Source organism: Coptis chinensis, chromosome 8 (assembly GCF_015680905.1).
Source record: "Coptis chinensis isolate HL-2020 chromosome 8, ASM1568090v1, whole genome shotgun sequence".
Lineage (NCBI taxonomy): Eukaryota > Viridiplantae > Streptophyta > Magnoliopsida > Ranunculales > Ranunculaceae > Coptis > Coptis chinensis.
In genome coordinates this window covers 54,540,202-54,552,412 of record NC_141463.1, presented here as the reverse complement: position 1 = coordinate 54,552,412, position 12,211 = coordinate 54,540,202, and the positions used below count along the sequence as shown (strand labels likewise).

General features: G+C 37.7%; 1 protein-coding gene and 1 pseudogene across 2 annotated transcripts; one reads left to right on the top strand and one right to left on the bottom strand.

The window, feature by feature from the left end:
* Window positions 1-444: 444 nt before the first annotated feature.
* On the bottom strand, window positions 445-4,807 carry LOC147481975 (protein FAR1-RELATED SEQUENCE 5-like; annotated as a pseudogene). Its single transcript, XR_015203941.1, has 8 exons — window positions 4,454-4,807; window positions 2,998-4,319; window positions 2,824-2,886; window positions 1,749-1,815; window positions 1,597-1,661; window positions 1,428-1,505; window positions 1,235-1,312; window positions 445-682 (listed from the first exon to the last, which is right to left on the bottom strand). The product of XR_015203941.1 is annotated as a protein FAR1-RELATED SEQUENCE 5-like (transcript).
* A 2,193-nt stretch (window positions 4,808-7,000) lies between these two features.
* CNGC4 (cyclic nucleotide-gated cation channel 4) lies at window positions 7,001-11,958 on the top strand. The gene is made up of 7 exons (XM_086578377.1): window positions 7,001-7,646; window positions 9,204-9,419; window positions 9,557-9,870; window positions 9,948-10,056; window positions 10,382-10,618; window positions 10,891-10,977; window positions 11,129-11,958. Exons 1-7 carry the CDS (start codon window positions 7,116-7,118, stop codon window positions 11,642-11,644), a joined length of 2,010 nt encoding a protein of 669 aa, XP_086434503.1. The 5' UTR covers window positions 7,001-7,115; the 3' UTR covers window positions 11,645-11,958.
* The last annotated feature ends 253 nt before the right edge of the window (window positions 11,959-12,211 follow it).

Here is a 12,211-nt window from a genome sequence, read left to right as displayed (position 1 = left end):
GAAATATGAGCAGTCTTGTAGGACGGTCTTCATTTCTTCTTCTGGAGGGTTTCTTTTTCACAAATTCTGCCTTTGCATGGTTAGTTAGACTAGAAAAATAATTGTTGAAGATATCTTGCATATATATGCCATCGTCCATAGCCTTGTGACTTTAATGGTTCTATTACATGGCACACTCATTTACTGCACTGGAATTCAGTCATTACTCATTACTGATGCAATGATGTAGACAATTCCAATGTATTCAACTCCTTCTTTCTTCGGATTCTTTGAAGTTATATTGGCTCTCTTTTTTCAGTTGAGGCATGTTTTTTTTTTTATCGGTGAGGCAGGATTGAAATGTTATATCTAACGTAGTCAGTGGAAAGTTTGATATTGCAAGTCCAGAGAATTCCCTCTCTGGCTCTCTGCAACTAGAACTGACGCTGTTGGAATTGGAGTTGGTGTGGGGAACTGACTCATTTTTAGCACACATTATTCACAAAAATTATACTCAGACAACATCAACTATGAAACAAAAATTGTCATGAGTGTAGTTAGCCCTTTCCAGCCATTTACAAAAAAAAAACCTATGAACAAAATGTTAAAACCTATGAACAAAATGTTATATTTTGATCCAAGACGAAGTCGGCTGTCTTTTTCGCCAAAATTCCAAACCATTTCCGCCGTTTACAAAGTGCACCTACACATGAAAATAATAAAATCAATGTCATAGATATACTAGATTACACTAGCTATTGAGGTTAAGGGTGGAATTCGAGCTAAACAAGCCGAGCTTTACCATGCTCAAGCTCGGCTCGTTAATTACACGAGCTTTAAATTGAGCTCGAGCTTGGCTCATTAGTTAAACGAGCGATCTCAAGCCGAGCTTAAACGAGCTGAGCCCAAGTGGCTCGGTTATTTTACACTACAAATATGCTATTTAAGCTAAACGAGTCGAGCTTCATCAAGCTCATTTGTTACACGAGCTTTAATTTGAGCTCGAGCTCGGCTCATATAGTTAAACGAGCGAGCTCGAGCTCAGCCCGAGCCGCTCGGCTCGAATTCCACCCTTAATTGCGGTAATAGAAAAAAACACATACCAAACAAAAAAAATTTGATTCTTCTGGTTTTAAGTCAAGTGAATGCTAATTACAAAGTCACAACAATGAATCCCTCGAAGACGAAAAAAAAAAATGGCGTAAGTAGACTTATACTGTGAACAAGTTGTATTGTAGAATACTAATATAATCACCTGCAACATATTATTGAGATCAATGCTTGCAATTCCATGAGATTGTTGAGGCCTCAAGAAAAAATGTTCAAAAGTCCCCTGTATAATAACAAAAAAAATAAAAAATAAAAAATAGTTACATATATGTTTGTATCAAAAACTTTGCCACATGCAAAGATTTATTGATAACAAACGAATTTAGAACTTCAAATACCTGTTCAAGTTGGTGAATTCCTATAGTGGATGTCGCATCATGCTGTATCTCAAAATTATTTCCAACCAGAAAAGACTCCTATATAGTCACCATGGAACCATTTATGTATCTAGCTATTATGTCAATACTTAACTGTTTTATCTATTTAAGTAAGAAGGTTGTATGGTACCTAACTCAAATGGAAAGGTTGATGACTAGGCAGAAAACTACGAGTACCAGTCCCAAAATACTCTTAACAACAACAAACAAATTTCAATATAATAACATGTACAAATGCAACAACAACCACCGGCAAAAAAAAAACAATTATAACACTAACCTGATTAAAAGAGGGGAGCATGAAGTCATGGCTGTATCGAGATTGTTGCTCAGTATCCATCATAAGCTCCTACGAAATCCAGAAGAATATTGTTAAATCAAAACAATAGCTAATGCTACTAAATAAAGTTGAACATAATTTTAGTTACTTGACTGACAGTGTGGAAATCTGAATCTCTTTCGGTAGCCCCCCCATCTGAGATTTCCTTTCCTCGAGTTTTCTTTTTTTTGGCATTTGGTTTTGTTTGAGTGTTTTTCTTACTACCTTTCTTCGTCCCATTTTTTCCCTTATCAAGAAACGATGTAAAATCCTTGGGTCGACCTTTGGGCTTCACAAAAGGTGGATCAAATAATGGCTTCTGAATATGGGCAACTGGGGTTCTTGTTTGATTATTTTGCTCCTTTTCAGTTTCTTCATTCTGCTATTCCGAACGTAATGATATATTCCTAAGTGTAGCTTCAACATCTCGTAAGGTATTGTGTAAACCCTTCATTGCCACTTCGTATACTTCATCATACGGTGAAGCCTTACACGCAAAATTGACTCCCAATTTGCAAAGTTTGCAATATTTACTTGTTTTACTTTCTTGATGACTCACTTGAATTTCTTCATTTCCGAACACCACCAAACCAGATTTTGCTTCTCTTGTCCATCTTTTGAGTATATGTTGTTTTGGGAGTGTTTGAACATCTTCAACCAAATCTTTTTTCAAGATATGCCTACACAAATAACCTGCAAATTCATACAATTGGCAGCTACACTTTGCACTCATTGTAGAAGGCTCAAACAGGACGGTGCGCGCTACCTGATCGTGTCCTTCCATCCACACTTTGTAGACACATTCTGTTCCATGCTCCTCAACTTTCCTATGGCGGTAAGAAAGACCTTGATATAACTGTTCTTGAAACTTACAAAAGATACTTCTTGTATAAACTCCAGCTGCCTCCTTCTCAATTTTAACGTTAAGTCTTAAAACTGGCCTTGCATAAATGGTGACATAATCTTCCTTGTTTTCTTCCTCCCGCCTATCCAAGATAGCTAATTCATATTGCTTAACAAACTTAGAAAGAGCCATACCTTTTGTCAGGTATTTATCAAAGTAAGAGTTGATGCTTTCACTCCGTTGGGTCGTGTACATACCTACAAATTTATAATTTGACCATAAAGAAATTATTCAAAGCAAAGTGTAACTAAACCATTGAGATAACCAGCGCTAGAAAAAAAAAAAAAAAGATACAAGAAATGATATACCTGCTGAAAATAGGTCACGTCTGTAAGCTGATGCCCACTTTTCTCGCTATCCAAATAGATTTTTTAGCCACTTATTCTCTTTTAGGTTGTACTTTTCAAGCATTACCTCCCAATTATGCTCAAACTCTGCAATAGTCTCGTAACCATATAAACACTTGCAGAAATCCCTAAACAGATTTTCTTTTGAGACAAACTCATGAGCCAAATGTTTCCTTGCATTTCTAGTTATATGCCACAAACAATATCTATGATGAGTACCAGGTAAAACTTTCTCAATAGCCCCTCCAATGGCTGAATCTTGATCAGTGATGATAACTTTCGGCTGTTTTCCATCCATTGATGCCATCAATTTTTTCATTACCCACATAAAAGACTCTTCTGTCTCAGAATAAAGCAAGGCACCACCAAGTAATATTGTTTGGAAATGATGATTTATTCCAACAATAGGAGCAAATGGCATATCAAACTTATTTATTCCATATGTAGGATCAAAACAAATAACATCTCCAAAATAATAGTAATCCATCCTCGACTTAGCATCTGTCCAAAAAAAATTTGTCATACGCCCTTCTAAGTCAATTTGTATCGAATAACAAAAAGCAGGATTATCCATTTGTTGTTCTTTGAAGATGATCAAGCCACGACTTGTGCATCGCCATTGGAAAGGTCCCTTTGGCGTTTTGTACTCAAATAATTACTCAAGTCTTTCTTAGTAAATCCTATATTCTGAATCCCACCGGCTTCGCTAGCCATAAAGCTAGCCATCAAACTTCCTCTAATTCCTACTGAATCCATGGTATCCACGATAATCTGTTGGCTCGGGTCAATCTGTCTCTGCGATCGAAGCAAGTGTTTTTTACTTGGAGTGACGACATTATGGTTATGATTTTCAACAACTTTAGACACGATCCATTTTTCTTCATCTTTTTTTTTGCGAACAGCCATCATTGCCTTACAACCTGTCCTCGTATCAGCTTGGTTCCGCTTTCTCTCTTCAAATCGTTTGGCTCGAGAATCTCGCATCCCCTCAAAAGAACAACAAAATGTCCGACCATTAATTTCTCTGATTACTCTTGATCTATTCACGGTGTTCTTTCGAACACTAAAACCAATGTGACCAGCGTAATTATTGTAAAACACATATGCTTCTTCGAGGGAATCAAACTCCATTCCTTCACATGGACAATATATATTCATGTCTTTTTCAATTTCATAGACTTCATCACCAATAACACCACCGCGAGGTTCATCATCTTCACATACATCACCCCATTCAGCTTGTTCATTTTCAGTCATATTGTCTTCACTTGCCGATGATAAAACTACAAGAATTAATTGCAAAAAATAAAAATCAAAACTTGCAGCTGAATAATAAATTCAAAGCACAAAAGCATGTTTTATAATTTAGGAAGAAAGAGACAAACTATCTAAGTAGTTAAATTGATACTAAAGTTACCTCAATGAAACTATCGTTAGACAGATATGGAGAGAGTTGGTCGGAAACCTTAAATGACGATCACCGTGTCGATCAAAGAAGGCTATAGAGAGAGAGATTTAGTCAGAAACTATTAACCTCGATCACTATCGAGGAGAAAAGAAAAGTGTGCTGCATTTAGCCCCTGTTTTGTTTGAGTTTTAGCGCCCATATAACCTGGCATTTGTTTTATTTTCCTATTTTCACTATATTTCCAGCCGATTATGATTTTTTTCTTACTGTTTTTTATTTTGTGCCACGTCATTTGAATCCCACCAATGAGCATTGACTTCGTAACTATTTTTGGTGCTGGACCTTGTGTTATAGTCGTCCCCTATCGTTTAAGTAATCAAAATGATACTTTCTTTAAGTTATTCTTCAAGACATCATTATGCGACTTTCTAATATCTTCTAGTTATACAGCACCCCTTGAGTTTCGTGAAATCAACAATTTCTGACCGTGACCCATAATCTATCACTCTTTGCAACTTCTAGTTATAGAGCCTCATTTTGGGACCCTAGCGTATTAGCGGGGCAGCTTAGCAAGACATCATCGTGTGCAGAGTGTTGCGAACTAAAAATTGTGTTGCCAATTGTTATAACTCCATAAAAAAAACCTTACCTGAACTCAATTCTATCTATGGATCGCGGACTACGCGTGATGAATGTGCATGTAGATTTTCGTCATTTTCTTCTTACAAATGATCGTATTGTCTTACTCTTATCATATAAGAACTAGGGTATGCCCGTGCCTACGGCCCGCGAGACCTCGACGCGCCTGCGATATTATCCCGACAACTCATCGCTCGCCGTCATGCAGCATACACGCGATCTTAAGCGTAAAATATTCGCACAAAACCAAATAAACAACTCAATTTATAAATACAAACCGCAAAGGCCATCCCAATTACCCCATTATCTATAAGCCCAAATCAATTGGAAGCTATTAACGGTTTATGAAATTAGCCCAACAATTTATAAGTCCAAACCGCGATTGTTGACTTTTGATTGATTTTTGGATAGATCCCATAGTATTGATTACACTTAATAAAATTACACAAACTCTCCAAACACTTGAATCCTTACGCCACAACTTAGAAAAAGACATTAATGGCAACCATTGGACGGAGAGCATCTACTGCTCCACACCATTGCTTTTTATTAGATAGATAGGGAGGCTTAATTCTTAGGAATTTCCGAGTGATGGCTCCCTATCTATCCCTTAAAAGTGAAATTTAAAGTCGATAATAAAGTAAAATTTAAAAGTCAACATATATAGAGTAAAAAAGAGATAGAGAGTAAAATATGTTGACTTTAAATTTCCACTTTATCGACTTTTAAATTTTATTTTAAAATTTCAACTTTATTGACTTTAGCTCTACTTTATTGACTTTAACACTACTTTTAAAGGGATAGGGAGCCATTGGACTCAGCCTTAGAAAGAGACAAAGAAAGAGGAGTTATGTGTATGATGATGTGTTTGATTTGTTCGAGTGGCTAAAGGGCCTTTGCACATCACCTCTAGTAGTATAATGTAATCATGGTTCTCCAACATACAAACAAAGGTCGGAAGCTGCAAGGAAACTCCGTACGTCGTATTGTGATGGCCCCACATACTCTAATCAAACATATGTACTGTACATCCTTCTGACACTTACCAGCTTGATTGTTTATAATTCAATCTGTCCACATTGCTCATGTGCTCATGGCCATTGATACCTCTCGGTGTGATTTCCATGCATACCCTTACGAAGAAAGGTTTTTAGATTTGTACCTTACAGTTTGGCAATTGGAAAATGACAGAAACGCCATTTTGTTGATGAAGTGGTTGGTCTTGTTTTGTTCTTAGTTTTTAGTGATAGTTTCCCGGTCATTATGTTTCAGTAATGATGATATTGTTTAAAGTTTAGTACGTAGAGCATCTTCAATCCCATCAGTTTTCAGTTAAAAAGAAAATGAGCTCCATTTAAGATGATTAGAACCCAGCTTTGTTCTTTGTTACCAGCAAAAAGAGGTAGAAATCCGTCCCATTATTTGGTGGAGTCAATTTAAACAAGTTTTATAGGCCGGACAAAGAACAATTTAATTCTTAGATCTTATATTTGGTGTTTAGGATGCCATTCACAAGGTAGGACAAGTTAGTCATTCCCCTTCAGCAGATTTCTTGATGGAGAATATACCTTAAGGGCATGATGGTAAGGACGTCACAAATTATTAAGGTTGTTCACTCCAATCTTCCTAGCTCCACCTCCCCAATTATTGTTTTCCATTTTCTTTTCGCATGATGGCTCTATTAATTCTTCATTCTTGTAAATAGAAAGTTAGAAACATTTTTCAATATTTGACCAAATATCAAATTTTGATGCTAACATCCCATGCACATGCCATTACCACATGGACTAATGAAATCTCCTGAGAAATAGCTTGACATGAAGTGTAGCCTTTCTTTGAGGATGTTATCATCAATTAAGTTGATGCTCTTCCAAGTATCAAAAAAGAACTACGTTCTAATGTGGCCAAAAATTCATTACGTACGTTCTTACAAAGAGATGCACACATCTACTCCGTTGTCCTAACTACCAAATACTTTTCAGTTTTCCCTCCTCCCTTCCATTAGTTACTCTTCTGAGCTCTGCAACTGTAGATGTCAAGCAGTGAAGAAGAACTCTCACGCGTTAGACACGCGCATGTGGATGACGATGAGGATGAAAATGAAAATGAAGAGGAGGAGGAAGAAGAAGAGAATTCACATGGACACAAACATGCCAATGGTACTAGTAGGTCTAGAGGAGGCGGCTTTTTTCTTGGCCGAATATTAGACCCCAGAGCAAAATGGGTACAAGAATGGAACCGAGTATTTCTCCTTGTGTGTGGAATGGGACTTTTTCTTGATCCTCTATTCTTCTACGCCCTTTCAATAAGTGACACTTGCATGTGCTTATTTGTTGATGGATGGTTTGCAATAACTATTACCGCTTTGCGGTGCATGACGGATGCCTTGCACCTTTGGAACATGTGGTTGCGGCTTAGAATGGTGAAGAGGTCTCTTGGTTCTTGGGGTGCTGATGTGGATAGGCTTAGTGATTGCACAAGTGCTCGATCAATAGCCTTGAAGTACCTGAAAGCTAAAAATGGTTTTTTCTTGGACCTCTTTGTTATCCTCCCATTGCCCCAGGTAATTTTATCATCATTAGCAATTTAGCATATTCGTCGTCTTCATCATTATAGTTGTAGATGGACGGAGTACACACGTTATTATTTACCATGCATTTTACATAAATCTTAGACTTACTGTACGTAAGTCCGTGCTTTGGATCCCCTATCTATTGTTATAATGCAGATAGTGTACTTCTTGTTTGAATGTCTGGATAGGAGGTGCTGTACTGGACAAAAGTGAATCAGTTTAGAGGGTTTCAAATTTATGTGTGTGCCACATGTTGATCTCATTCGGACCCACAGCATTTGTCCTAGATTGAGATTTTTTTGGTCCAAGTTAGACATTGTGAAAAAAAAAATTCATTAGTGAGGGAACCTGGAATTGAAGTTGACAGTTTTGCTCCTACTAGTTTAGGTGTCTAAAGTGAAGGACCTGAAAGCATAACTGTTACTTCCTGGATTTCAGTTACAATCTGGGTTATGTTAGTTTTAATTTTGGAATGAAAACCTCGTTACATCTTTCACAAGATATCTAGATGTTGGCTTTTAGTTCTTATTCATTTGGTGGATCTGAATTCTGATACCGAAGTACGGAGAAGGCTAGAATAATGCACTAGTACAAGCCATTCCTACTGATATATGATTTTGATTTCGAGTTTTGTGCGACTGCACCTAAAAATAAAGTTTTCCTTCGGATTCAACAGATCCCTGTTAACTGTACAGCTTCATTAGTTGGTCCTTTCAAGAATTCCATGCTCACAATATAATGTATAAATATATTTTGGATGGTCTTAGCCCCATCAAAGATACCAAAGACTTCAACGATATGACGCCACCTGCACTCAATTTTTTTCTTCTCATGCTGATCATGTTTATTAAATTAAGGCTGTGCTTGGTAGGATGGTAGAACACCCGTTTGGAAAAACATTGCGCTCAGAATTTGAACTAGAACATCTATGATACGATTCAAGGACATCGTGGCTGCCCCATCAGAATCACCACTAAACGTAACTAGATTCTATACTGATAATCTTTGCAGTTTTAAGATTCCAGAAACTTTGGATTGAATACACATCATATTGGTAGCAATTTCAGTGGTGGAACTCCTAAGACACTCTTGAATTACCTTGGTCTTGTAAATCCTAGAGTAGGAAAATATTGTAAATTAAACACAGCCCTACTGCCCCTACTGGTGAGTTCATGTAAATTTCAAAAAGCTCAAGAAATACGCGGAGGGGGGGGGGGCAATGCAGGGTGCCCTGAAATCCAAAACACAGTCACAGGACAAAATAAGGCTATACGCTGATACGCTATAGATCTTTCAACAACTTCTTCGATGTGAGACATTCAGCTTATAAATTTGATTTAACTAATAAATGTCAGATATGTAATGACGCTAATCCGCTTCCTAAGCACTTGAAGCATTACCTAAATAATTGAGTCAGCGGTAATCGAGCCAGACTCTTTCAGATGTCGCTTTATTCTGTTAGTATTAATAATTTCGTTGCTTCACTTGGAACATCCATACATATTGCTCTGGATATTTATACTGAAGCTCCATTTTTATGACTTTCAGGTTGCACTGTGGATAGTGATACCGTCTTTATTGGACAATGGATCAATAACATTGGTTATGTCAATGTTGCTGATCATGTTCTTGATCCAATACCTCCCCAAGATTTACCACTCAGTCTGCTTTTTACGCCGGATGCAGAACTTCTCTGGCTATATTTTTGGCACTGTTTGGTGGGGGATCGCACTTAATATGATTGCATATTTTGTTGCAGCACATGTGAGTAGTGTTTTTCTCGTATCCCATAAGATAATACCATCTGTTACTATATATTTTCAGCGTGGCCATCAAATTGTTCAAAGTTGCTTTGGTATAATTCCATATTGCCATAGTTAACTGAATCGATATGTACGCAGGCAGCAGGTGCATGTTGGTACTTGCTAGGAATCCAGAGGGCAACTAAGTGTTTGAGAGCCCAATGTAGAGCAACACAGGGCTGTGGTCCAGGGATGTTGGCATGTGAACAACCGGTTTACTATGGGACAACACACATTGTAAGAGACACTCAAAGATTGGTTTGGGGTGAGAACAAACACGTTAGGTTTATGTGTATTGAAAGTGCCGAAAATTTTGATTATGGGGCATACAAATGGACGGTTCCTCTTGTTATAAACGAAAATCGTTTGGAGAAGATATTGTTTCCCATATTTTGGGGCCTCATGACTCTTAGGTAAGTCATTTTCAGTTCGGCTTTGTGGTTATACCTCAAAATTTGTTTTCTGAGAACATATGAATTTTGTTGAGCAGCACATTTGGGAACCTAGAGAGCACGACTGAGTGGTCGGAAGTTGTTTTCAACATCATCATTCTAACTAGTGGACTTCTACTTGTTACCATGTTAATCGGAAACATCAAGGTAACCAAATTATACAATGAATTTAACAATGCTGAATAATGTCTAAATCATATCATATCAAATTATCCCATCCCAAGATGGTATATTTGTCACGGTATTTGTCTCAATGAATCAGGACAAGCGGATTCTGTTAGTAGGTATTTTCAAGCAATTATGTTGAGATTTATGCATGATCCCATACACACCGGGTATCTTAAGCCACACATAAAAATATGTATGTCTTGGAGTCTCCACATTATCCTGATTACTAATCCATAGATAGGTTTTTAATCACATTACATAAAAAATATAAAGGCAAAGTTTTTACTTGGGCTTGTTGGGACAGGTTTTCTTGCATGCAACTACCTCAAAGAAGCAAGCAATGCACTTGAAGATGAGGAATATGGAATGGTGGATGAAGAGGAGATATTTGCCTCAAGGTTTTAGGCAGAGAGTACGTCAATATGAACGACAACGATGGGCAGCAACACGTGGAGTAGACGAATATGAGATGATCAGAAACCTTCCTGGAGGCCTCAGAAGGGACATCAAATACCATCTCTGTTTAGACCTAGTGCGACAGGTACTACTAGCCCATCAGCAAAACTCTCATTTTATGCCTTAAGTAATTTAAATTGAATGTCCTTGTGCGTGGGTTGGCCTCTGATCATATCGGAATGAATTGAAACTTTTTTAGCTCTTAAACTTTGGGCACTTGATGGCTCTATCTACAACTATTGAACCTTCATAATTAGGCCAACGGTGATATCAACCTTCAGGATACAGGCCCAGATAGTTGCTGTACTCGTCCGCCACTATCTAAACTGGTTTCATTCAATTTTTCTTTTTTTTCAGGTACCATTGTTTCAACACATGGATGAATTGGTTTTGGAAAATATATGTGACCGTGTGAAGTCCCTTATATTCCCTAAGGGAGAAACAGTGAGTTTCCATCCCTAAAGAAATTTAAATATAAAAAGATAAAGATAATATCTATAATCGATCAGGACTAATGTAATTGTGTGCAATTGATTTCATGGGTGCATCGAGATTTTGAACCATGGACCTAAGTATTTCAGTGTTGCTAGTGTAGATAACCAGAGAAGGTGATCCAGTTCAAAGAATGTTATTTGTTGTAAGAGGCCACCTACAAAGTAGCCAAGTACTACGAGATGGCGTGCAGAGTTGTTGCATGCTTGGTCCTGGAAACTTTAGTGGAGACGAGCTCTTGTCATGGTGCCTTAGACGACCATTTATCGAAAGATTGCCTCCATCTGCGTTCACTCTGGTAACACTCGAGACCACAGAGGCATTTGGCCTAGAAGCCGAAGATCTTAAATATGTTACACAACATTTTCGTTACACATTTGTTAGTGAGAAAGTTAAGAGGAGTGCAAGGTACTACTCGCCGGGATGGAGAACTTGGGCAGCTGTGGCAGTTCAGTTAGCATGGAGGAGGTATAGACACCGATTAACACTTACATCATTGTCATTCATACGGCCTCGAAGACCATTGTCGCGATCTTCTTCGTTGGGAGAGGACAGGCTCAGGCTCTACACTGCACTACTTACCTCACCCAAACCGGAATTAGACGAATTTGCTTTCTAAGGGGTCGCCCTATTAAATGTTTGTTGGAGCAATGACTAGTACGTACACTAAATATCATTGGGAGGCTGGGAGACGGGGCTGGTCATTGAACTACCCTAGTCGAGTTTTACCCGTTCAAACTCGACTCGCACCTGTTGTAGAAGCTCGACTTCGAGTTTAATATGGGGCTCAAACTTGACTCATCTCGTTTTGCACTACAAGCTCGGGTTCGAGCTCATGCTCAATTATACTCGTTTGAACTTGAACTCAAGTTCAGAAACGAAAACAAAGTGTATAAAACATTAAAATAAGTATAAATTATAGTTGGGTATAAATTATATATTATGGGGGCATATAAAACGAGTAGCTCACAAATAAGGCTGGAAATGGAGCGGGTTCGGGTCAGATTCTCACTTAAAACTCTTTACCATATTTGGATCTATCCGGATTTGGGTTGGATTTCGGATGTCCATATCCATTAAAAAACACCAAAAAATACACCATTTTAATGATTTTCATATATAAATGTAAATATAAATTAATTGTTAGACATCAAAATATAAATCTTGTTAAAATGATTCATGTTTT

Bases quoted from the DNA above. Each gene is read 5' to 3' on its own strand.
- CNGC4 (XM_086578377.1), top strand. From the start codon at position 7,116: ATGTCAAGCAGTGAAGAAGAACTCTCACGCGTTAGACACGCGCATGTG. The intron at 9,420-9,556 runs GTGAGTAGTGTT...ATATGTACGCAG, and splicing joins CATATTTTGTTGCAGCACAT to GCAGCAGGTGCATGTTGGTA. The intron at 9,871-9,947 runs GTAAGTCATTTT...TTTGTTGAGCAG, and splicing joins TGGGGCCTCATGACTCTTAG to CACATTTGGGAACCTAGAGA.